Here is a 26,461-nt window from a genome sequence, read left to right as displayed (position 1 = left end):
ATTCACACTCCCAAGTCCTGAGATTACAAGCATGCGCCATTATATCTGGTTTTAAATTGACTTCTAACACTGAGACACACCTTCTAAGTAAACCTGAGCAAAGGAATACCAGCCCTACATTCCACTCCCCCAAGGTAACATGGGAAAACACAAAGTGACACAGGGAAATTGGGGTCACAGTTTGGTATTGTCCAGTGACTGTCTCAAAATGATGCCACTTCCTGCAGTTCCAGGCCTCGGCCGTGGTTCACTCTGAGTAAGTGAATTCCTCTGTTAAAGCTTGCACATAATAAGGAGATAGTGTCACCAACAGCCAGGGAAGTCAAGGGTCCGGATCCATCCAGAGACAAGGTAGAAAGGCAGGCTGGGGAGGAAGGGGCACCGCAGGTTAGCTCGACCAGGCTGGAGTCACACAGCGCGAACAAGGAGAAGTTCTGAGAGGTGAGTGCATTTAGGAACTGGTCCCTGTGAGAACACCAGTGTGCTTCTGCAAACAAGAGGTGTCACAGCCTCCTCCACACCGCGGTGATACGACATATAACATGGTATAGGAGGCTATTGTGGACTGAAGTGTCATCCCGCAGTATGTGACTGCGTCATGAAACACCAGGTCCTCACTAAAAATCCAAGCACGCGCTGCACCTGCCTAACCCACATGAGAGGCCCTGCTTGCTTTGGGAGAGGGCGCACCGCGGGGCAGGCAGAATTGAGGTCGACTTCAGACCTGGGCTGATGGGATCCATGCCACCAAGAAGTATGTCCAGGAACTGGGGCCTCACCTGCTAAGGACATGCTAAAGGTTGCTCAGGTTCCTGCCTGGGCAGGGAAAACAGGGACACCATCTGCAGCTGCTAGGTCCCTTCCAGGTAAGGGAGCCTGGGGACCGGAGGGCGGCCTCTGTGGGTGTCTGGCTGGCCTATCTCCCTCCACCTAGGAAGACACTCTTCTAGGACTTCAGGTGCACACCTGGGGAGGGCGGCAAGGCCCATCCTTACTATGGAAGCGGGGCTCGGAGCCACAGCTGTTTGCAGAGTGCCATTGGTCACAGTCCCACCTCTCTCCTCTCGGCGGGTACCCTACCCTCAGCAGGGAGAAGGTGAGGGTCTGGGGCATTGTTGTGGGAAGGATTTGGGTTGAAGTTTTATACATTAACGCTCTTCCTGTCTCACAGCATCCTGTACCCAGGCAGAGCAGCACAGAGGCGGCGGGATGCTGGCAGACCAACTTTCTGGTTTCTAATATTTATTCAGAGCACTTGCAGTTTTCATGGTATAAATACCTATTCCATGACTGGATTTCATGCTACCGAAGATTTAAAAGCCAGCTTACAAAACTGCTGAATGTTTAGCAACAGAGCGTAGGAACCGGCTCCCGCACACCAAGGACACTGGGAGCCGCGTTCCGTGGCGTCATTTTCCTCTGCTGCTTAGAAGTCAGGACCACACCGTAATTTTAGACAGTTCCAGAGTCAGACAGGCTGGGATTTTCTGAGACTGTCTTTACCACACCTGAGTCCCACCAAGAGCTGAGGCTCTCAATTTAGTCCCTGAAAAAGGAATTCAAAAGTGACCACTCCTCTTCTCTTCTTCCCTTTTCCAGACATTTGAGTGTCACAAACTAAAACCCGATGAGGGACTTCAGAAAGAAGGAATATAAGAGCCAAACAGTTGGTATTTGGGCTCCAGGGGGCGAGTCCTGGGGATCCGTGGCAGTGGCTTCTAGCCAGAGGTCGGCTAGAGAGATAGGACATCTTGGGGTCATCCCTTAGCCACTAGGGGACTGGGCAGGGGAGGAGACAGGCGGCTTTGTATATAAGGAGAAGCTCCAACAGCAGGCGTCTCACCTCCGGTATCTTGGTTCCAAATCTTCACCTTGGAGTCGTGTGCTGAGGTAGCAATGGTGGGCATGAGGGCCAACCCTCTTGGCAGGAAGACACAGGATGCGACCGTCTGGAAGTGCCCCTGATACTCGCACAGTCTGCTTCTTGTCTGCCTTAGGTCCCACAGCTGCAGAGTAACGATACGGGCCGCTCATATGGACACATCCCTCTAGCCTCACACATGCTGTTCACCAACCCATTTTCCCGCTGCACAATCTGCCTCCTCCCACCACGAGCCTACTCATGTACACATGGACCCCCCCCTTTTTTTTTGGTGGTACTGGGGGTGGAACCCAGGGGTTTTCTACCCCTGGGCTACACTCCAATACCTATTTTATATTTTATTAGGAAACAGGGTCTCACTAAGTTGCTGAGAGCCTCATTCAGTAGCTGAGGCTGGCTCCAAACCTGTGCGATCCTCCTGTGTCAGCCTCACGAGCACAGGGATTACAAGTGTGCGCCACCACACCCAGCTTGAACCCCTTTTCTTTATCCATCATCCCCACCACCCATCCACCCACTGATTACATTAGCACCACCTAGGTGCAGACAACAATGGTTAAGGATGTGCCAAAGGGCTGTCGCCTTCTCCGTGATTAAGAAGGTGGAAGCTCACAGGCCTGCGGCAGAGCAGCGTGAGGCGCTTGCTTTCCATGACAACTCAAGAGCTGCCTTAGACCACCAGCTTGCTGCCATCTGTGGGTCCTGGGGCAGCTTGTAGCTAAGAGCACCTTCTCAAAGGAGACGCACACTCATTCTGATGTAATGCTGGGGTCTACAATAAAGGAAGTGGCATCCCACCAGTTTGCCTCGTTGATACCGATCAGATTGCACCTGGAAAATAGTGTTCAGGGTGGAAAGGAAACTGAGTTGTGTCCAAAAACAACTGAGTCACTGCAGATCGTGTCATCCATTAGCTGGCAGGAAAGATGTTACGTCCAAAGCATGCAACACCCGGATCTGCCATTGGCCAAGGGTGTAGTCATGTGCAAGAGATTTCAACTTGCAATACCTCTATTTCCTCATCTAGAAAGTGGGAATTTTAATAGTACTTAACTCACAGATTTCTTTTCAGGATTAAGTGAGATACTGCATATAATGTGCTCAGCCTAATGCCTGGCATGTAATAAATGTTTGATAAAATGGGAGCTGTAAGCAGGTGTAGTGGCACATGCCTGTAATCCCAGCAGTTGGGAGGCTGAAACAGGAGGCTCACAGGTTCAAGGCCAGTGTGCAATAGCTTAGCAATACTATGATTCAAAATTAAAAAGAAAAGGGCTAGGGTATAGCCCAGAGCTACAGTGTCCCTGGGTTCAATTCCTAGTAACACAAACACAGACATATATATAGACACACACACACACACACACACACACACACACACACACACACACACATGCTGTAACTATTCTATTTGGAAACTAGATAACCCTTTTAGCTGCCAGTCTATAATTATGACTCTAAGGTACTTTGGAGAAGCCTAGACAAATTATCCTCAAGTCATCTGTAAGGGAGGAAATGGGTAAGAAATGGGGGGGTCCTGGACCAACACTAGAGCTCCATATTTCATAAAGAGCTCAGGCTTCCTTGGCCGTGACACGTACAATGTGAGCACTTCTGGCTTTTCAAGCAGCCCCTCCCCTATAGGCTCTGCTAAGAGCAGGCTTATCGTTAGGCTGGTTCTGTGTTTCGCTCTTCTCCATCTTGCCGCTCACCCCGATCCTCTTCTCCATTACCCATTCCAAGAGGCCTGGATAAGCGGATGTCTCTTAAAAGAAGCACCTAGCGTGCACAGGACCACTCCCGTCTTCACCTGAGGTAGGTAGGCACGAGCCATCGGCAGGGCCTGTGCAGTCCAGCTAAGGGCGCGAGGCTGGGGTAATGTGCTCCCCCGTCACCAGATCCCACACAAGTGCTCACCGTGGCTTCACAGCCATCACCTCCGAAGCCACTGCTGCAGGAGATACACCTGTGTCCATCCTCGCTGACATCACAGTAGGTCTGAATGTGCTGCTTTGCAGGGAACACATGAGCCACCTGCATCCCCCGACTGTCCCATAACCTGAAAGAGAGCGAAGCGGGAAATGAGTCTGTAGCAAACATGCCTAAAACACACTGTGACACCCACTGGTATGAATGCCTTTGCCCTGCTGCTTAGGCCAGTCAGAATGGAATGCCATGACTTAAGCACAGCAGCACAGACCAGTACTCTCCAGGACTCTGGAGCGGAGAGGAAGCAGCCCACTGAGTGACATCCACGTTCTTTCTATTTTGAGATCAGTTAGTAGGAAATTAGACCACACATTTTAATTGTACAAGTTAATTTGTCAATTTGGTCCTTCAGGACCCTGCTTTCAGTGGACAACAGGCTATCTCTATGTCTGTGATTTCTTTTCTTTTCTTGTGGTACTGGGGATTAAACCCAAGAGCATTCTACCTCCGAACTATACTCCAAGCCCTTTGTATTTTTTGTCTGAAATGGGTCTTACTAGGCTGCTGAGGGTCTCATGGCATTACATATGGTCCTTGAAGCTTCAATCCTCTTGTCTTAACCTCCCCAGTACTGGGACCACAGGTGTGCACCACCACACCCAGCCTGTGATTTAAATCTTAAAAAGGCACTTCTAATGGGACAGCAGTCAGCATTCCAAAAACAGACACGAAAAGTTTCAGGCCTGGATCCACTAGAGAGTACTTTGTTTTGCCTCTTGTCTTCTTGTTGCTCGCTCTCTCTCTCTCTCTCTCTCTCTCTCATCCTTACCAAGTAGACTCTCTCCTGAGAGCCAGTGTTTCCGTCCTGCTCTCCAGTCTAAGAACCACTGGCTTCACTTTGCTCTCTGACCCTGCTTCCGCAGGAGGGCTGGATGACTGAGAACTTGAGGCGTCACACAGGGCTAGCATGGGAGTCAGGCAGGTTGACAGTGGGACAAGCAGGTGACTGATCCTGAGGTTAATCTGAGCCTATTCACACAACAGAGCCAGCTGGGCGGGCTTTCAAAGCCATCCAGAACAGGGATTCTTCTTGGCCTGACCTCCTGGCATCCAATCTGGACCCAGATGGTCCAGGGGCTGCAGCAGCGAGGCCCAGCACCAGCGAGGGGCAGAGGCCTGGAGAGGGCATGACAGTGAGGAGGAGCAGAGGAAGCACGGGAGCCACAAACCTTCACCAGGACACCTTGCTGCCGCTCAGTAGCCCACCTGATGGCTTTGTCTTCAGAGGTCTGTAGGATATATGGTTCCCTGGGGACCCAGCACAGGTGAGTGACCTGGTAAAAGCAAAATTTTCAGCACTTCTTCATACCAAGTCATTCCTCCGCTGCAATTCCTGAAAACTGTGCTAACTAGTACCCCTGTACCTCTTCTCAAGGATTCTATACTAGTAAATCTGACTTAGAGGGATTCAGTGCCTCCAGACACCTATAGTCAGGCTCTGCCCCCATCTCCTCCATTAGCAGCAGGAGTGGTAGCAGCTGTGAGTACCACTTGCTTGCAGGCAGCCGTCGGGCCCCTGAAGTCCAGCCAGGTGGGAGACCTGCTGGTGGTGGCAGCCAGGACAGCAGCCCCTGTTGTGAGTTGGGACCACAGAAACTGGTCTCACATGTTGTGGGGTTCAGAAGAGTAACAACTGTCGTGTGTGTGTGTGTGTGTGTGTGTGTGTGTGTGTGCGCATGTGTTATTGGGAATTGAACCCAGGGCATTTTATCCTGAGCTACACTTCCACCCCAAGCCCTATTCTTATTATTTTACTTTTAAACAGGGTCTCACTAAAACGCTGTGCATGGTGGTGCACGCTTGTAATCCCAGCGCTTGGGAGGCTGAGATAGGAGGATCGCACAGGTTTGAAGCCAGCCTCAGCTACTGAGTGAGGCTCTCAGCAACTTAGTGAGACCCTGTTTCTAAAAAAAAGTATAAAATAGGTCTGGGAGTATAGCCTAGAGGTAGAAAAGCCCCTGGGTTCCACCCCAAGTACTACAAAAAAAAAAAAAAAAAAAAAAAGACAGGGTCTCACTAAGATGTAGAGGGCCTTGCTAACCTGCTGAAGCTGGCTTCAAACCTGTGATCCTCCTGTCTCAGCCTTGCAAGTATGACAGTTGTCCTCTTTATCTCTGTAGCTCCCTGCTGGACAGGCATGAAACATTTTTCAAAATAATAGGGAAGCCAAGAGTGGTGGCACACACTTGTAATCCCAGCGCTTGGGAGGCTGAGACAGGAGGATCATGGTTCAGCTACTTAGTGAGGCTCTTTGCAACTCAGTGAGACCCTGTTTCAAAATAAAGAATAAAAAATAGGGCTGGGGGTGTAGCTCAGAGGTAGAATGCCTCTGGGTCCCATCCCCAGTACCGAAAAAAAAAAAAAACAGGGAAATAGGATTTTCTTTTCTTCAGTACCACAAACTTCCACAAATATGAAAGGCTCTGGGCAAGCTCATTCATTGAAAGCTGTCTTCAAACTTAGAAAAGATGACTAACTGAACTTTGACAACTACTAAAGAAATCTGCCATGTGTCAGGCACAGTGACAGGTATTTCAAATATATATATATGTGTTATATATGCTATGTTATATATATGTTTATTATATATATATATATATATATATATATATATATATATATATATATATATAATTTGATCTTACCTAGTGATATAATTCTTCCTATCTTGTAATAAAGACACTGACATTCTAAGAACTGAAGAAGCTTGGTATAACACACTAATAAGAAATAGATTTATGGTTTAGAGCCAGGGCTGGGGTAAAGCTTAGAGGTAAAGCACTGGGTGCAAGGCCTTGGGTTTAATCCCTAGCACTGCAAAAATACAAAAAAATAAACCCACCCAGCATGTGATTTTTTTTTTTGTGTGTGTAGTACTGGGGGTGGAACTCAGAGGTTTTCTACCTTCAGGCTATATTTCCAGCCCTATTTTATATTTTATTTTTGAAACAGGGTCTCACTAAGTTGCTGAAAGCCTAAGTAGCTGAGACTGGCTTCGAACCTGCGCGATCCTCCTGTCTCAGCCTCCCAAGTGCGGGGATTACAAGTGTGCGCCACCACGCCAGGCTCCAGCATGTGATTTGAAGGCAGGCATGACTAACTCCCAAGGCAGTGCAGTTCCTATGCCAGTCTCCTACCAGAAAACAACAGGCTCCAAACAAAGCAAATCACACGCCAGGCAAAAGGGAACGCTCCGTCTTCTGCAGCATGCTACACACCGAGGGAGGAGCAGTGCCCTGTATTACACACCAGCTGTGAGCCACTGGAAGACAGGAACGGCATCCTTTGCCACTAATCCTGCTCCTAGCAGTGTCTGGCTCACAAAAGAAACAGATTGATGAGGATACAATTTAGATTCCAGTATAAAGCAGTAGAATCATATTCTGGAGAGAAGACTCAAGAGATCATCTACCCCAACAACTCTGAGAAGCTGGGGTGTCCCAGAAAGTTAGCAGAGGCAGCAATCAGGACTCGAGGCATTGACGCCTGGTCATGGGTCTTCTGGTATCTTTGTGTGTGTGTGTGTGTGTGTGTGTGTGTGTGTGTGTGTGTGTGGTACTGGAGATGGAACCCAGGGGCATTTTACCTCCAAGTGACAACCTCAGCCCTAATTTTTTATTCTTTATTTTGAAACAGGGTCTCACTGAGTTGCAAAGAGCCTCACTAAGTAAGGCTGACCTCGATCCTCCAGTCTTGGCCTCCTGAATGCTCAGATTACAAGCATGCGCCACCACGCCTGGCTCTCCTGGTATCTTGGTATCTCTCTGTTCATTTTCTCTCACTCTCTATTAGCGTGTGTGCGCACATGTGCACACGTACTGAGGCCTCAATCCAGGCCTGGCTCACGCTAAGCATGCATTCTCCACCCAGTCCTGCGCTACACCTTCAGCACCTTTCCTTACGCTGTGCTCCCTTCTGCTACACTATTCTGCTCCAAGTTTGAATCCGTACCAGGTTCCTGGAGACAGACGCTCTCGCCACACACTGTCCAGTCCCCACATCCCACAGAAGCAGGGTGTTGTCCCGAGAGCCAGTGCACAGCTGTGATGAATCTTTGGAAACAAGGGCAGGAAGACAGCCCATGAGATGAGACTTGCACAGAAGCCACAGAGGTAGTGGGAAGAGGTCTGCTCTACTGTACCTGGACTCACAGCCAATCCAGTGACCACCATGGCATGGCCACACAGCTGCTGTCTGGGTTGCGAGGAATCGTGCAAATCCCACATCATGACCATTCTGTCTCGAGAGGCGCTAAAGAATTGGTTCGATTTGGGAATGCAGGCCACCTGTTCAGGGGAAAACAGAGAAGTAGCTACAGTATGCTTGCTGGGTTGGACTTTAAAATGCGGAAAAAGAAGCCGGGCGTGTTGGCGCACGCTTGTAATCCCCGCACCTGGGAGGCTGAAACAGGGAGATCGCACAGGTTCAAAGCCAGCCTCAGCTACTTAGTGAGGTTCTCAGCAACTTAGTGAGACCCTGTTTCCAAATAAAATATAGAAAAGGTCTGGGAGTATAGCCTGAAGGTAGAAAGACTCTGGGTTCCACCCCCAGTACCACACACACACACACACACACACACACACACGCAGAAAAAGATGGGTTTGCGTAACTCCCCTCCCTATTCTTTTTTTTTTGCATGCTAGGGATGGAACCCAGAGGCATTCTACCTCTGAGCTACACCTTCAGCCCTATTTTTTATTCTTTATTTTGAAACAGGGTCTCACTGAGTTTCAAAGGGCCTCATTAAGAAGCTGAGGCTGTTTACGAACCATGATCCTCCTGTCTCAGCCTCCTAAATGCTGGGATTAAAAGCATGCACTGCCATGTCCGGCTAAAAGTTACCATTTTAATCATTTTAAGAATAAAATAATTCAGTGGCATTGAGCACACAAACACTGTGCAGCTATCACCCACATCCATCCATCTCTAGAACATTTTCATCATTTCAAAATGAAACTCTACAGCACTCTGCACTCCCCAAAGCCCCTGGTAACCACTATTCAACTGCCTTTATGAATTTGACTATTATAAGTACCTCATGGAAGTGGAAGCACAGTATTTATCATTTTTTTTGTCTGGCTTCTTTCATGAGACATAATGTTTACAAGGTTCGTCCATATTGTAGCATGTATCAGAATGCTGTTCGTTTTAAAGGTTGAACAGTATTCCACTGGATGTATATTGCCATGTTTTGTTTAGCTACACATCTTTTAATGGATACTTGTGTTATTTCCACTTTCAGAATGCTTTTTCTGGAAGAGGGCTTCATAGCATCAAGTGAAACATCTGTGGTTTTCCTTAAAACTGAACATTCGATCACTCTAAATATCTTTAACTATGAAATATTCCTTTACTTGTGCCAGGCATGGTGGCGCACGCTTCTAATCCCAGCATCAAGGGTGCTGAGACAGTAAGATCATGGTTTGGGGACAGCCTCAGCTACTTAGTGAGGCCCTTTGCAACTCATTGAGACCCTGTTTCAAAATAAAGAATAAAAAATAGGGCTGGGGTGTATCTTGGAGGTAGAATACCCCTGGGTTCCATCCCCAGTACCACAATAAATAAATAAATAAATAAATATCCCTTTACTCAGTGCCAAATTCCCTCCATAATCATCATTTGACAATTACCTTGGTGATTTCACGCTCGTGTCCTCTGAACCTCTTCACCACGTTTCCAGTTTTCCAATTATAGGCCACCACTGTCTGCAAAGTCATGGAATCATTTAGTTCCATCCTTCCGTTTTCATTTAACTGACACCAGCCTTTACTTCATTTCCCACCTAATCTCTCCCTGGTAGCTAACTCCCTCCTGACAGGGGACTTGCTTCAAGTACTGAGGTTTTAATTATTTTTTTGTGGAGGGGAGAGTAACTGAGGACTGAACCTAGAGACATTCTACGTTTAAGCTGCACCTCCCTACTGTATTTTTTGTTTTTGAAACAGGGCCTTGCTAGGTCGCAGAGAGTCTTGCTAAGTTGCTAAGGATGGTCTTGAACCTGCAATCCTCCTATCTCAGCCTCCCATGTACTGGGATTACAGGCAGGTGCCACCAGGCCAGCAAGCAATACAGTTTTATTGCTGTGCCCTTCCTCATGTTATCCTGCTTTGAATTTCTTTTCTTTTCCTCTGGATCATTCCTCTATTTCTCCCTAAGACTTGGGCCACTCCTCTAGGCCTTACTACTGGGTTTGGGATGACATTCCCCAAGTAGAATGGATTCAGCTTAAGGTTCTGGCTGTGGATGTTGAGGGAAAATTCTATATGCGATCATTTTCTCCTTATTATATTACACTTTTAGAAGTTTTTAAAAAATCATCTCAACCATTTTTTGTGGGGAGGTAGTACTGGGGATGGAACCCAGAGGCCTTCTACCTCTGGGCTACACTCCCAGACCTATTTTATATTTTATTTGGAAACAGGGTCTCTTAAGCCAGAGAGGCTGGCTTCGAACCTGCGCGATCCTCCTGTCTCCGCCTCCCAAGTGCGGGGATTACAAGCGTGCGCCACCACGCCCGGCTATCTCAACCTTTTTTTTTTGTTGTTGTTGGTACTGGGGTTCCTGGAAGCCCTTCTACCTCCGGGCTACACTCCCAGACCTATTTTTACATTTTTATTTGGAAACAGGGTCTCCTAAACCAGTGCGTGCGGCTGGCTTCGAACCTGCGCGGTCCTCCTGTCTCTGCTTCCCAAGTGCGGGGATTACAAGCGTGCGCCACCACGCCTGGCTCAACCAGTTTTTAATTTTTTAATTTTTCCTTTTTGGAACTGGGGATGAAACCCAGGAGCATTCTACCTCTGAGCTACATCCCCAGTCCTATTTTTTCTTTATTTGGAAACAGGATTTCACTGAGTCGCAAAGGGCCTAAGTACTGAGGCTGGCCACGAACCCTCCTTTCTCAGCCTCCTGAATGCTGGGATTACAAGTATGCATCACCACACCTAGCTATCTCAAGCATTTTTAAGTTAAAAAAAAAAAACTTCTCTCCCCAAACAGGATTTTAAAAGCATTTTCTGGCCAAGTCTTCATAGTTCATTGCTAGAGATTAAGGAACATGTGAACCCAGACCCTGTTGCATTTGATCTAGTTAAAAACTAGTTTCTTAGCCAGGCGTGGTGGCGTATGCTTGTAATCCCAGCATTCGGGAGGCTGAGACCGGAGGATCGCGGTTCGCAGACACCCTCAGCTACTTAGTGAGGCCCTCTGCAACTCAGTGAGACCCAGTTTCAAAATAAAGAATAAAAAATAGGGCAGGGGCTGTAACTCCGAGGTCAAATGCCTCTGGGTTCCATTCCCAGACCTTAAAAAAAAAAAAAACAAAACAACAACAACAAAAAAAAACTAGTTTCTTAATCTGCAAAATGGAGAGGATGATCCTTGCCCCATTCAACCCTCACAAGTGTGAAAGGAACATATAAATAAAATTTCTTCTATCTAAGAAGGCATAGATTAGACAAAATGCTGCCAATTAAGTTAGGATACTTAGATGAATCCTGATTTTGGAAGTGTTAAAATGTGAAAGCAAGTGATTCTTAAAACCAGTGAAATGTAGGATGCAAGTGAAATTTGAAGATTGTGAAAGGCTACTGAAAAGGAGAGGCATATTAGTATTATCTACTGCAAAAGGAATTAGCATTTTTGCTACCAATATCATAGCAGTGAGTGCTATGACAGATCCTAGTATGAAGGAGAGAAAGCAGTCAGATGCAGAGTGACAGCGGGAAGCCGGTGTGCTGGCATAGCCGGTGATCCAGAGTCAGGGAGCTGAGCCAGGACGACCCAAGGTGTGCAGCCAGCCTCAGCAGTCTAGTGAGGCCCTCAGCCGTTTAGTGAGACCTCGTTTCAAAATAAAAAATAGAATCCGGCTGGGGATGTAGCTCAAAGGTAGAATGCCACTGGGTCTAATCCCTAGCCCCTGCCTCTCAAACACACTCACACAAAAGAGGCACTGGAGGTGATCTGATGTAGTGTTCTGGGTCTTACTTATTTCTCTCATTCCTTACAACCATCCTGTGAGGTTGGTATAATTATCAACACTTAACAGACAAGGAAGGAAACTAAAGTTCAGAAAATTTAGACTTGATTAAAGTAATAAGGAGTGGGAGAGCCACTTAAACCCAGTCTTTCTAGCCGGGGGTGGTGGCGCACGCTTGTAATCCCCGCGCTTGGGAGGCTGAGACAGGAGGATCGCGGAGGTTCGAAGCCAGCCTCAGCTACTTAGTGAGGCTCTCAGCAACTTAGTGAGACCCTGTTTCCAAATAAAATATAAAATAGATCTGGGAGTATAGTCTGGAGGTAGAAAAGCCCCTGGGTTCCACCCCCAGTACCACCAAAAACAAAAACAGTCTTTCTAACATTTGTGTGTGTGTGTGTGTGTGTGTGTGTGTGTGTGTGTGTGTGTGTGTGTGTGTGTTACTGAAGACTGAACCCAGGGGCATTCTACCTTTAAGCTACATCCCCAACCATATTTTATTTTTTATTTTGACACAGGGGCTCACTGTGTTTCTGAGGCTGGCCTCAAGCCTGTGATCCTCCTGTTTTAGCCTCAAGTGCTGAGATTACAGGGTGTGCCCCTACGCCTGTCCCGTCCTAACTGTAAGCCCATACAGTTACACCGGTCAGCCCTGCTGCTAGAAATGCAAACCTAGACCCCCTCCCAAAGTGTCCTCCCTTTCCTGTAGCGAGTTGGTTTCCTGGGAAATACTACAAACCTCACCTTATCTGTCCCTCCAGAGACACAAAGCTCTGAGTTCAGAGCAGCAATGACGGAGACGGTGCCCACGTGAGCAGGGCTGTACTCTTGAGAAGCTCTGCTGTGGCTTCTCTCCTCTGTAATTCCATCAGGCCTGCTAAGGAGAGAAGGAAAAATGAGAGGTCAAATGCCTGCGAGTGGACAGGGAGCCAGGGAAGAAGAGTGAGTGGCCGTAGCAATTCAGCCGTGCCGCGGGAGAAGAAGGGAGTGAGAAAGGAGACCTTAGAGCTAGCATTGCCACAAACGCCCTGACCTACTCAGAGAATGCTTCCAGTGACTGACTGGAATCTGATAAAGGGGAATCCTAAAGCCAATAGTCTGCTCACACTAGAGACTAATCCCAACGACGCGGGGCCCTCCATTTGTGGGTGCAGATACTGGCTAAAAGGCTTGTTTTCCTTTTGTTGTTGCTGCTGGCGGCGGTAGTGGTGTGTGTGTGTTATCGGAGGTTGAATCCAGGGGCATTTTACCACTGAGCTATGTCCCAGCTCTATTTTATCTTTTATTTTGAATCTGGATCTTGCTAAATTACTGGGTGCACTGGTTTGGGACCTTCAATCCTACTAAGTCTCCCAAGTCCTGGGATTACAGGAGTACATCCTCACACCTTGCTTAAACTGACTTTTTTTTTTAGCAAAAGAAAACAGGCCAAACTATTCTGGGAAAGTTATCTTGTGTGTGTGTGTGTGTGTGTGTGTGTGTGTGTGTGTGTGTGTGGTACTAGGGGGTTGAATCCACCCAGGGACATTCTAACCCCAGCCCTATTTTTTTATTCTTTTAAACAGGGTCTCACTAAGTTGCTGAGGCTGGCTTTGAACCTATGCAATCCTCCTGCCTCAGCCTCCCAAGCACTGGGATTACAAACGTGCGCCACCATGCGCAGCTGGGCCTTCTCTTTTTTTAGTACCTCATTCATGTTTAGACAAGTGCTCTACCACTGAGCTATAGAGCTATATCACCAACCCTTTATTTATTTATTTATTTATTTATTTATTTATTTATTTAGTGGGTCTGGGGATGGAACCCAGGGGCATTCGACCTCCAAGCTACACCCCCTGCCCTGTTTTTCATTCTTTATTTTGAAACAGGGTCTCACTAAGTAGCTGAGGCTGGCCGCAAACCGCAATCTCCAGTCTCAGCCTCCTGACTGCTGGGATCATAAAAGCATGCACCACTACGCTTGGTTCCCTTTTTATTTTTTGAGACAAGGTCTTGCTGTGTTGTGCAGGCTGCTCTCAAACTAGCAATCTTCCTGCATCACTGGGATTGTAAGTGTGCACCACTGCACCTGGCTCTTTAAGTTTGTTTGTTTATTTGTGGTACTGAGGATGGAACCCAGGGGCCTTCTACCTCTGGGCTATACCCCCAGACATATTTTATTTTTTATTTGGAAACAGGGTCTCACTAAGTTGCGGAGAGCCTCACTTAAGTAGCTGAGGCTGACCTTGAACCTGCAATCCTCCTGTCTCAGCCTCCCAAGTACTGGGATTACAAGCATGTGCCACCACGCCTGGCTTGCCCCTGGCTCATTAGTAAAGAGTTTTGATAGGGCATGGTAAAATTTAGGAGTCCAAGTAGGGTGTGGTAGTGTATAGCTATAATTCCTCGTACCCAAGAGGCAGAGAAAGGAGGATTATGAATTTAGTAGCCAGCCTAGATAGACCTTGTCTTAAAATGAGAAATAAAAAGAACTGGGGATGTAGGTCAGCAGCAGAAGAACACTGGTCTAACATGTTTGAGGCCCTGTGTTCATCCCCCAGTTCTAAAAACAAATGAACAAAACAACAACAACAATAACAAAATACTGGGACCCCAGAGAAGAACTGCTGTACCTGTATTTATAGGTGCTGTATTTGAATTTGCTTTGCAGTTTCCCCATTATGGCATAAAACCTACACAAAACCCGAAGAGGAACTAGTTTGGGTTGGCATCTGAAGAGCAGCATCCCTTGTAGTTATGGAGGTCGTGTCCCCTGTTTAGTAAAGAGAGGAATGCACACTGTTAACTTCGTTGGGCAATAATGGTAGTTTAGTTATGTGAAATATAATATATATATATATATATATATATATATATATATATATATATATATAATTTTTTTTTTTTTGGTGGTACGGGGATTCCTAGAAACCCTCCTACCTCCGGGCTACACTCCCAGACCTATTTTTTTATACTTTTTTTTTTTTTTAATTTGGAAACAGGGTCTCTTAAGCCAGAGTGGCTGGCTTTGAACCTGCGCCATCCTCCTGTCTCTGCCTCCCAAGCATGCACCATCATGCCTGGCGTGTGAAATATATTTTTTAAAGTTTAATTAATTATATGCATTTGCTTTTTCTCTTTTTCCTGTTTCACTCCTATGGCCTTGGGATTATAGCCACCAATAAACTATTAGCTAATAAACAAAAACAAAATTAATTTTTTTGGTGGTACTGGGGTTCCTGGAAACCCTTCTACCTTCACGCTACACTCCCAGACCTATTTTATACTTTTTTAAATTTGGAAACAGGGTCTCCTAAGCCAGCGTGGCTGGCTTCGAACCGGCGTGATCCTCCTGTCTCCGCCTCCCAAGCGCAGGGATTACACGCGTGCACCACCATGCCGGGCATCAAAATTAATTTTTAAAAGCACTAAAATTATGTTTAAACTGATTTATATTTTATGCAATATATAATGTATAAATCCATGTACCATGTACTGCAATATCACATGGTACCCCGTTAATATGTAAAATTGTTTTTATGTATTAATAAAAATCAATTTTAAAATGTAAAAAAAAAAATACTAAGTCCCCGCGCTTGGGAGGCAGAGACAGAGGATCCCGCAGGTTCGAAGCCAGCCATGTTGGTTTAGGAGACCTAGTTTCCAAATAAAGAAGTATAAAAACAGGTCTGGGAGTGTAGCCCGGAGGTAGAAGGGTTTCCAGGAACCCCAGTACCACCAAAAAAAAAAAAAAAAAACTAAGAAATTCCTCATAAGTTAAACTTAGAAATGAACCAGCCATTCCAGTCCTGGATATGCAGCTAAAAGAACTAAAGAGGTGTTCAGACAAAAGCTGGCAGATAAATGCTCATGGCGCTACTGTTGACAATAGCCAAAAGGTGAAAAACATTCATCAATGGATGAATGGACAAACAAAATGAGGTCTATCTACTTAATGAAATATTCTAAGAAAGGAATGAAGCATTGACAGGTGCAACAGCATGGTGAACCTAGAAAGTATCGTGCTAAGCAAACGTCCTCAGACACAAAAGGCCTCAGACGGTATAATTCCACTTACATGAAGCATCCATAGTTGGAAAATCTATAGTGACAAAAAACAAGATTAGTGGTTACCGAGAGCAGAGGTGGCAGGGAAGAGGGAGCGACTACTGAATAGGCACAGAGTTTCCTTTTGGGGTTGTGGACTCAAAGTGCTTCTATTTGCACAACATTGTTTATGTACTAAATGTCACTAATGGTAAACTTTATATTATGTATAGTACAATAAAATAAATACTAAGAACATGTAATAAATAAAAATAAACAATAATCTACGTTAATGAAGCTTGTTAAAAAAGAAGAGCCTTAGTTATTCTAAAATGTTTTAATCTTTAGCTAGGTGTTTGTGTGTATATGGTACTGGGGATTGAACCCAGGGGTGCTCTCTGAGCTATACCTCTAACCCTTTTTGTTTTTTTAAATTTTGGAACAAGGTTTCACTAAGTTACTACACACTGTGCTCAAACTTATAATCCTCCTATCTCAGCTTCCTAAATACTGAGATTATAAGTGTGTACCAATGTGTCCACCTTGGATTCTTTCCTTCCTTCCTTCCCTTTTTTTGATGCTAGGGATGGAACCCAGGGGGCATTCTACCTCTGAGCTACACCCTAGCCCTATTTTATTTTATTTATTTTATTTTATTGGTTGTACTGGGGTTCCTGGAAACCTTTCTACCTCCGGGCTACACTCCCAGACCTATTTTGTACTTTTTATTTGGAAACAGGGTCTCTTAGGCCAGCGCGGCTGGCTTCAAACCTGCGCGATCCTCCTGTCTCTGCCTCCCAAGCGCGGGGGATTACAAGCGTGCGCCACCACGCCCAGCTCTGTTTTATTTTTTATCTTGAAACAGGTCTCACTAAGTTTCAAAGGGCCTCACTAAGTTGCTGAGGCTGGCCATGGACCTGCGATCCTCCTGTCTCAACCTCCCATGTACTGCAATTACAAGCATGTGCTACCATGCCCAGATGGATTTCTTTTAAGTAATTTCATTGTGGTATTTCCTAAGTTAGCATATTAATATCATGAGGTTAGTCAGTTACAATATGTTAAGATATAAAGACACTAAATGACCTGATTAAACTGATTTATACAAATTCCAGATTATATAACTCTTACATTTCCAACAATTAGGGAATTAAATTAGTATACTGTAATGTTAATTATACATTTATTTATTTATTTACTTATTTTGCAGTATTGGGGATGGAACCCAGGGGCATAAGATATAAAGACACTAAATACAGGCAATGACCTAGACAAGCAATTCTCAAAGTGTGATCTGAGTACTCTGAAGGTTCCTGAGTCTTTCAGGGAGTCTGTGAGGTCCTCTTTTCAAAATGTGTCTAGGAATGAGGACTGATTATTTTTGCGGGTTTGTGGCACTGGGGATGGAACCCAGGGGCATTCTACCTCTGAGCTATACCCCAAGCCCAATTATTTTTTTATTCTTTATTTTGAGACAGGATCTCATTGAGTTGTAAAAGGCCTCACTAAGTAGCTGAGGCTGGCCCCAAACCTGGATCCTCCTGTCTCAGCCTCCCAGATGCTGGGATTACAAGCGTGTGCCACCACGCCCGGCTTGGCCTGATTTTTAGTAGACTATGTGCGCCATAAAAAGGACTCTCATTTTTCATCTCTGTACCCCAAGTGGCTTCCACAGTACAAAAAAATATTCGATGTGAAGTAGTGAATCCAAGGTCCCTTCCAGTTCAATGGATTCTCAATAATAGGCCACAAGTTGTACTGAAAGGAAATATTCCAGGTTAGTTTCAAAAAAGCCTGGAACACTGCATTGTTTACAGACAAAGAGTGCAGGGCTTCCTCCCTGCCAACCTAACCTATTTCTCAACATTGTCGGCCAACTAAAGGCAGATGCCACCCATAGATCTAGGTCACCGAAAATTGCAGGTGCTATAAATGGACTGGTTGTGCTTAAAGCTGATTGGATTCTTAGCTGATATTTTCAGAGAGCTATACTTTCCAAGTGAAGAATAGTCATGGGACATCCTAAGGAAAAGATAACTTTTAGAAGTACTTACCCCAAACCAATAGAATCTTCTTGGTGAGCTGCTGTATTTAATGATTTGTATAATTTATCCTTTGGAAAATGGTCCAGGCAGACACTTACTAATCTCTGTAATTAGTGAAAGATGCTCAAGTTAATCTCTTCTCTAAGCATCTATTTGCACTGACTGAAAGGTTTACAAGGTAAGTAAAAACTTCATTTAATTCAAAAGATTGCTATGTGTAGTTTTCCCTCACAAAGGAAGAAATATCTTAGAAAATTCCAGATTATATAACTCTTACATTTCCAACAATTAGGGAATTAAATTAGTATACTGTAATGTTAATTATACATTTATTTATTTACTTACTTATTTTGCAGTATTGGGGATGGAACCCAGGGGCATTCTACCTCTGATCTAGCCCTATCTTTTATTTTTGAAACAGGGTCTCACTGAGTTGCAAAGAGCCTCACTAAATAGCCGAGACTGGCTGCGAACCATGATCTTCCTGTCTCAGCCTCCCAAATGCTGAGATTACAAGTGTGAGCCACCACGCCCAGCTATACATTTATTTTTAAATATGCAAAATGAAATATATTTAATTGCATCATTAAACATTTTTTATTTTGCACATAGTATAGTACTTGTATTCATCAAAAATCTTTGAAGTTAAGCTGGGTGTGGAGGTGCACACTTGTAATCCCAGTACTTGGGAGGCCGAGACAGGAAGATTGCAGGTTCATGGCCAGCCTCAGCTATTTAGTGAGGTCCCCCGCAACTTAGTGAGACCCTATTTCAAAATAAAGAATTAAAAAGAGGCCTGGGAGTATAGCTTGTAGGTAGAATGTCCCTAGGTTCAAACCCCAGGACCACACACACACACACACACACACACACACACACACAATCTTTGGAGTTGACTACTTATTTTCAGAGTTCCCTGATTTTGTGAAAAAAAGTACTTTATCTTGTCTTAAATGAGTATGAATTACTGGGTAACAATTGGTAACAATTGCCTTTAATCTCTTTTTTGGGAAACTGAGACAGGAGGATTGCAGGTTTGAACCCAGCCTTGGCAATTTAGAGAGCTCTCAGCAACCTAGCGAGACCATGTTTCCAAATAAATAAAATCGGGCTGGGGGTGTAGCTTGGAGGTAGAATGCCTCTGGGTTCAATCCCCAATACCCCCCACAAAAGTATAATTATAGAACTTGATATGAAAGAGCTTTCAAAATCATCACATATAAACTCTATTTAAAGATCCGAGCTGGGAATGATGTTGTACGCTTGTAATCCCAGTACTGGGAAGGCTAAGACAGGAGGATTACAGGTTAAAGGATGACCTCAACAAGTAGTGAGACTCTCATCAACCTAGATAGACTCTATTTCAAAATAAAAGTAAAATAGGGATGAGGTATAACTCAAAGGTAGAGTGCCCCTGGTTCAATGAACTTTTTTTTAACTCAAAGGTTAAATCTCCAGTAGCACAATACATAAAAGAATAAATAAATATCTAAAGAATACAGGAACATTATTTGCTCAAAGTTATAACCAGATAGATCTCTTGACTTCTAGTCCAGAGTTTTCAGTATAAACATCTACAGAGGGCAGGCCACTTCCGGCTTAGCCATGATGGCTAACGCTACCACCGACCCGTCGCAGCTGCTGCCGCTGGAGCTTGTGGAAAAGTGTATCGGATCAAGAATTCACATCGTGATAAAGAGTGATAAAGAAATTGTTGGTACACTTCTAGGATTTGATGACTTTGTCAATATGGTGCTGGAAGATGTAACAGAATTTGAAATCACACCAGAAGGAAGAAGGATCACTAAGTTAGATCAGATTTTTCTAAATGGCAATAACATAACAATGCTGGTTCCTGGAGGAGAAGGACCTGAAGTATGAATAGGTTTCCTTGCCTTTTCCTAGATTCCATTTTGTCTAATGATGGCAACAAAATAAATTTTTTATACCTTTTAATATTTAGATTCTATAAAGCTAAGTTTCCCGTTAAAGGGAAATGCTTTGAAGATGTATGACCATTTTTCTAAGTTAATCATGATTATCTTGGAAAAAGAAGAAAAGAGTTTGTTCTTTGAAGACAAAAAATAAAAGTGTTTTGGTTAAAAAAAATAAACATCTACACAGAAGAAACAGTTTTGTACTTTAACACTCTATTTTAAGGGTTCAATTACATTCTCAATCGGTTTTGTTTGAGGACTGAACCCAGGGGCCCTTGACCACTGAGTTACATCCCCAGCTCCCCTGCACCCCACACACTCCTTTTTGAGACAATATCTTGCTAAATTTTCCAAACTGGTCTCAAACTTGCAATCCTCCTTCCCTTAGACTCCTGAGTAGCTGGGATTACAGAGGTACTCCACTGTACTTGGCTAAATACATTCTAATTATTAATTCAAAGTATAGTTTATTCTGAGAGTTAAGAACAGTACCTAATTGTCAGAATAACTTTTAAGTGTCTTAGTGTTTGAATTAGACAGGTCTAGATCTGAATTATAGTTCTTCTGTGACCTTAGGTACATTTCTGAGCCTGAGTCTCAACTATGTAAACCTAAGTCTCAACCCTATGTGCAAAATGGGTTAATAACTCTATCAATGTGAAGGTTAAAAATAGCACTTCAGATGTGTCAGGAACTTCTCTACATGCCTTATATTTATTAACTCATTTAATTTCCTCAACAAGCCTCAACTACAACTATTTTGCAGTTGGAAACAGTGAGGCACAGAGACATCAATAACTTGTTCATGTTTACACTGTAAATAAATGGCATAACTGAGATGTGCACCTAGGTTGTCTGACTCCAGAGGCCCTGCTTTTGCATCTCTACAAAAGCTAGTGCTTATTATTATACGTGTGTGTGTGTGTGTGTGTGTGTGTGTGTGTGTTACTGGGATGTAACCCAGGGGCATTCTACCTCCGAGCTCCACCCCCAGCCCTATTTTTTATTCTTTATTTTGAAACAGGGTCTCACTGAGTTGCAAAGGGCCTCACTAAGTAGTAGCTGAGGCTGTCTGTGAACCAAGATCCTCCTGTCTCAGCCTCCCAAATGCTGGGATTACAAGCGTGTGACACCATGCCCGGATATTATAGGCTTTTTATAGAACCTCCAGTTCAACCTGGCAAACTGCTTATATTAAATGATGGTTACTATCATAACTGCAAGATTAATGGTGATAATAATGGAATTAGCAATTTCTCACCTATTAATACTGCTCACAATACATGTATATTAAACATACCCAACATACATAGAAAGCATGAACAAATGGCTGCGTCTGGAGAATGCTAAACTGCAGCCAGTCATGTCCCCCTACCAAAGTGATGGATCACAATAGGGTAAAGAATTAATTATGTTATATAGCAAGGCAATTTAAAATCTTGAGAACGGGCTGGGTGTGGTAGTACACACCTGTAGTAACCCCAGCGGCTTAGGAAGCTGAGGCAGGAGGATTGCAAATTCAAGGCCAGACCAAGCATTGCTTAAACGGAAACAAAACCACAAGTGAAGCATGTAGGGGGTAGTCTTGATAGATCATCTAATAGTACAGATAAGAGAAATGGAGGCCCCAAAGCACAGGGGGAGACAGTAGTAAGTCAGAACTCCCAAAGCTACGGTCAACTTGCGCTCGGTTTTTCTTTTCTGTCTCTTCTGACTATAAATGCACCTCTCCCTGTCCATTATGCGAACCGTTCACTCTTTTTTTATGTGTATGTGAGCGGAGATGATACCCCCAAGAGGAAAGTCTATCGCTACCCAGCCCAACGCTGACCCTCGGAAACCCCTACCCTCCTGGGCCAGGTGGGTGGCTGCGGCCCAGGGAGCGCGAGGGCTCCCACCTCCCACGGCTCCCCTTCTCCCACCTGGGCGACATACCCACCGGTGAGCTGTCTGGGCTGGCTCTGAGGCCCCTGGGGACCCGGCGCTGGAGAGCATCTGTAGCTGCACCGCCGCCCCGCCTCCACCCCTAGCAACAAGGCGCGCGTCGCTATGGCGGGAGTCCCCACGAAAAGCCGCCGGCGTCCTTGGAGACTCCGGAACTAAGGTTCCGCTCGCCAGAAGTCTTCAGGTTCCGACCGAGTGCTCCGCCCAGCTATCTTGCTGAAACAATGCGTTGTGTGTCCAGGACCACACTGCCCAAAGAATCTTTTTAAGTCCCCAGGTACTTGGAAGCCTGAGGCAAGAGGGTTGTAAGTTCTAGGCCAACCAGGGCAATTTAGCGAGATTCTGTCTCAAAATAAAAGAGAGCTGAAGATGTAGCTCAGTGACAGAGGGCTTGGGTACCTCTTGTACTGAAAAATGAAACAAAACCTCTGTAAAATACAAGCAAAGTGGTATCTCTGTAATAGCCACGAAAAAATGTATTTAATAAATAATCATATTTTTAGATATTATTTCCCCCCCCAAAAAAAAAGGTTTGCCTTATTTCTTTGGAGATTCCCCTGATTCCAGCTAGAGAGAAGTACCTATTTTGCACACTTCCTTAGTACTGCATTCATATTCTTTTATTCTCTTCCTTCTTTACTTCTGTCCATCCATCCATTCTTCCTTCCTTCCTTTCTTCATTATTGCTTTCTCTCTTTTTTTTTTCTTTTGTAACTAATAGAACCCAGGACCTTGCACATGTTTTGTGTGTGTATATGTGTGTGTGTTGGAGGGGGTGTCGGTACTGGGGATTGAGCCCAAGGGCACTCCACCTCTGAGCTATGCCACTAGCCCTTTTTGAGCCCAAGGGCACTCCACCTCTGAGCTATGCCACTAGCCCTTTTTATTTTTTATTTTGAAACAGGGTCTTGCTAGGTTGCTGAGGGTCTCACTACTTGAACCTGTGATCCTCCTGTCTCAGCCTCCCAAGTACTGGGATTACAGGCATGTGCCACCATATCTGGCTCCCAGCCTTTTTACAAAACTGAGACACGATTTTACTAAATTGCCCAGGCTGGCTTTGAACATGCCACGCTCCACCCTTAGTTTCCTGAGTAGATGGGACTGCAGGTGCGTGCCTCGTGGTTTCATCCAATGTTCCTTTCATCAAACTGTAACACTTCAGCATCACTGCAAGAAGGTACCTCTTGAGAAACAAATGGGAAGACACAGAACTTGACAGCAGTTACAAGACAAAGATGTCAAGGCTGCAGGTGCATGGCTTCCAGACTAGCACATTCATCATCGCTGATTATGTTTTTTTTGTGTGTGTGGTACTGGAGATGGAACCCAGGGGCATTCTACCTCTGAACTACACCCCAACCTTACTTTTTATTCTTTATTTTGAAACAGGGTCTCACTGAGGTGCAAAGGGCCTCACTAAGCAGCTGAGGCTATCTACGAACCGCGATCCTCCTGTCTTAGCCTCCCAAATGCCGGGATTACAAGTGTGCGCCACCACGCCCGACTTCCATCGCTGCATTCTTTTTTTAATTTATTTTTATTGGTGCATTGTAATCATACATCACATTGGAATATAAGACTTGAGAGGATATACAAGCACACATCATCCAATTAGCCCTCATCCAGTCCCCATCCCATTCCCTCCCCCTCCCTCGATCCCATGCTTGTTTGGTGATTAACTTTGATACATATGTTTATGTACCTCCTGCTTTTTGGGGCCATCAAGAGTGGGATCGGTATTTGCAACACGGCATGCACAGAGAAATATCGCAGAAAATTAAAACCAGATGCTTCCCCTAATTAGCAATAACTAGGAGGAAAAGGGCAACAGGAAGTGGTTGAGCTATAGAAAGGGCCCTATAGTGAGGTAATTAAGGTGACCAATCGCTGCATTCTTGACAAGTGACATGGGGCTTATTACAGTACAGTATGGGGTATTGAATGAATGCGTGAATGAATGAACACACAGGATCCTAACCAACATTTCTTTTGCTCCTTGCAGAGGGCAGATCCCCCGGTTAAACTGCTTTCAATGAAGATTTATGGAATTTCTAAAAGTTAGGCGCCTGTAGGAAATGACGGTGGCCAGTGCCTTTACAAAATATCAGGGCTGGCCACTAGGTCTGTCACCTAAGCTACGGAACCTCCTTTGCAACCTCCCTGATTGGGGTTCCTCTAGTGCTTGATTCTCTCTCTTTGATGATGCACTCCTTACTTTCTGAGTCAGTAGCTTATTACTGGGATTTCCCCCCCCCTGGTGGAAGCTGAGGGCTCTCCCTACAAAGTTAATACCTCTTCTGCATAAGAGCCTGGTGAAGATACGCTTTTTGTTTTGTGCTGGGGCACTGAGCTAGGCTCAGTGCAGCTATAAGCTGAGTTACAAGATTACTGCCTTCAAGCTGCTCCTGTTCTGGGAATATAGCCCATTGGGAGTGTTTAAGCTTACAATACTTGCTACTCCCAAACTGGTATCTGGGGCCATACCTCTCCCTGAGCTGGGTCTATACATCCACCTACCTCCTTCCTTCCTTCACCTGGCTGCCCAAAAGACACTTCATCCTTGATGATGACTCACATGGGAAACATCATCTTCTCCCAAACCTGTTCCTCCTCTTTTTACTCTAAATGCTGAGCATTACCAGCATCAGACAACCAAGCCACAGATCTCAGAGTCCATTCATAACTTCTTCCTCGCTTCCTCGTTCAAGGACAATCCTCAAGATCTCTCAATTTTACCTCCTAAATATCCTAAAAATAAAAATGTGTTCATTTCCCTCTAGCTACCACCTTGGTTCAGGCCAATATCATCCAGGATGTGATAGATTAAAAATGACCAACAGGACCTGGAAGACTGAGACAGGAGGATTGCAGGTTTGAGGCCAGCCTCGGCTACTTAGTGAGGTCCTCCACAACTTAGTGAAACCCTGTTTTATTGTTTTATTTTGTGGTACTGGGGGTGAAACCCAGGGGCCTTCTATCTCCAGGCTACACTCCCAGACCTATTTTATATTTTATTTGGAAATAGGGTCTCATTAGATTGTTGAAAGCCTCACTAAGTAGCTGAGGCTGGCTTCAAAACTGCGTGATCCTCCTGTCTCAGCCTTCCAAGTGCAGGGATTACAAGCGTGCGCCACCACGCCCGGCTGAAACCATGTTTTTTTTTTTTTAAAGTAGCCAAGTGTGGTGGTGCACGCTTGTTATCCCAATACTTGGGAAGCTGAGACAGGAGGATCGCGTAGGGTCGAAGCCAGCCTCAGCTACTTAGTGAGGGATGCACTCAGCAATGTAGTGAGACCCTGTTTCTAAATTAAAAAATATAAATTAGGTCTGGAAGTGTAGCCCAGAGATAGAAAGCCCCTGGGTTCCATACCCAGTACCCAAATAAATAAATAAATAAATAAATAAATAAATAAATAAATATTTTTAAAGTAGGGTTGGTGGTGTAGCTTAGAGGTAGAATGCCCTCAGGTTCAATCCCCAGTGCCATGGGGGGGAAAAAAGACCAGCCAGGTGTGGTGACATACACTTGTAATCCTAGTACTTAGGAGGCTGAGACAAGAGGATTACAGGTTCATTGCTAGCTTCAGCTACTTAAGTGAAACCTTTTGCAACTTGGTGAGACCCTGTTTCAAAATAAAGAATAAAAAAAATAGGGCTGGAGGTGTAACCTGGAGGGAGAATACCCTTGGGTTCCATCCCCAGTTCCATTAAAAAAAAAAAAAAAAAAAAAAAAAAACAGAAATTCTTTGCAGCTTCTCCCATCAGAGCTGGTCTTGTAACTTGTTTTTGCCCAAGAGGCTGTGGCAGAAAGGACATTGTGGGGCTTCCCAAGATTAAGCCTTGAAACGACTTGCAGCTTCTGATCTCATCTTTCTGGAACACTGCCACTGTGGGAGGAAGATCAGGCTCACCTGATTAAGAGACAAGGTTCAGCCGGGCATGGTGGCGCACGCTTGTAATCCCAGCATTTGGGAGGCTGAGACAGGAGGATCACAATTTGCAGACAGTCTCAGCTACTTAATGAGGCTCTTTGCAACTCAGTGAGACCCTGTTTCAAACTAAAGAATAAAAAAAAAAAAATAGGGCTGGGGGTGTAGCTTGGAGCAAGCATGCCCCTGGGTTCTATCCCTAGTACAGAGAGAGAGAAAGAGAGAGAGAGAGAGAGAGAGAGAGAGAGAGAGACAGACAGACAGACAGACAGACAGACAGACAGACAGACATGGTTCATCCAACAGCTAGTACTAAATGCAAGACAGCCAAGTGAGACTATTCTGGACGACCCAGCCCTAGTCAAGTATCACATGCCAGCAGACACGTGAACCACCTTCAGAACAGCCAAGCCCAATCGATTGGCTAACCCCAGAATTACGAGCCAAGAAAGTTGTCATTGTAAGCCGCTAAGCTTTGGGGTGGTTGTTCTAATTAACTGATTAATTAATTAATAGATAATCGATATCCAAGGTGAAGTCTGAGTTCCTTTATTAGGTCTCTGAGGCTTGTCTCAGCCTCATCTTTTGTCTCTACCACCCACACTATGTGCTCCAACGGTCTAAACTACTTGCATCCTCCTGGCTCACTGTGCTGGGTGCCACCTCTGAATCCTTACACCTGCTGTTCTGTCTGCCCAGAGCATCTCCCTGTATCCCCTTACCCATCTTTACCT

At 45.0% G+C, this 26,461-nt stretch overlaps 2 protein-coding genes across 4 annotated transcripts; one reads left to right on the top strand and one right to left on the bottom strand.

Annotated features, from left to right (window-relative positions):
• Positions 1 to 203: 203 nt before the first annotated feature.
• Positions 204 to 14,568, bottom strand: WDR31 (WD repeat domain 31; the record flags this gene model as incomplete). 3 transcript variants are annotated; one of them, XM_080709249.1, is made up of 9 exons in its annotated part: positions 204 to 364; positions 1,844 to 2,006; positions 3,800 to 3,941; positions 5,078 to 5,145; positions 7,823 to 7,923; positions 8,013 to 8,193; positions 9,502 to 9,576; positions 12,588 to 12,720; positions 14,456 to 14,568. In XM_080709249.1, 9 exons carry the CDS (start codon positions 14,566 to 14,568, stop codon positions 204 to 206), a joined length of 1,137 nt encoding a protein of 378 aa, XP_080565375.1. The 3 variants fall into 3 exon arrangements, with proteins under 3 accessions (XP_080565375.1, XP_080565376.1, XP_080565377.1); XM_080709250.1 differs by having other exon boundaries at positions 8,013 to 8,157; XM_080709251.1 differs by having other exon boundaries at positions 8,013 to 8,157; positions 12,588 to 12,717; positions 14,456 to 14,502.
• Positions 14,569 to 19,519: 4,951 nt separating this feature from the next.
• On the top strand, positions 19,520 to 19,795 carry LOC308272319 (U6 snRNA-associated Sm-like protein LSm5; the record flags this gene model as incomplete). Its single annotated transcript, XM_080709070.1, has 1 exon — positions 19,520 to 19,795. One exon carries the CDS (start codon positions 19,520 to 19,522, stop codon positions 19,793 to 19,795), a length of 276 nt encoding a protein of 91 aa, XP_080565196.1.
• Between the last annotated feature and the right edge of the window lie 6,666 nt (positions 19,796 to 26,461).

The sequence above is a fragment of the Muscardinus avellanarius genome, assembly GCF_963383645.1.
Source record: "Muscardinus avellanarius genome assembly, chromosome: 13".
In the NCBI taxonomy this organism is placed as follows: Eukaryota; Metazoa; Chordata; class Mammalia; order Rodentia; family Gliridae; genus Muscardinus; species Muscardinus avellanarius.
The sequence above is the reverse complement of the archived record's forward strand: the minus strand, read 5'-3'. Positions and strand labels throughout refer to the sequence as shown.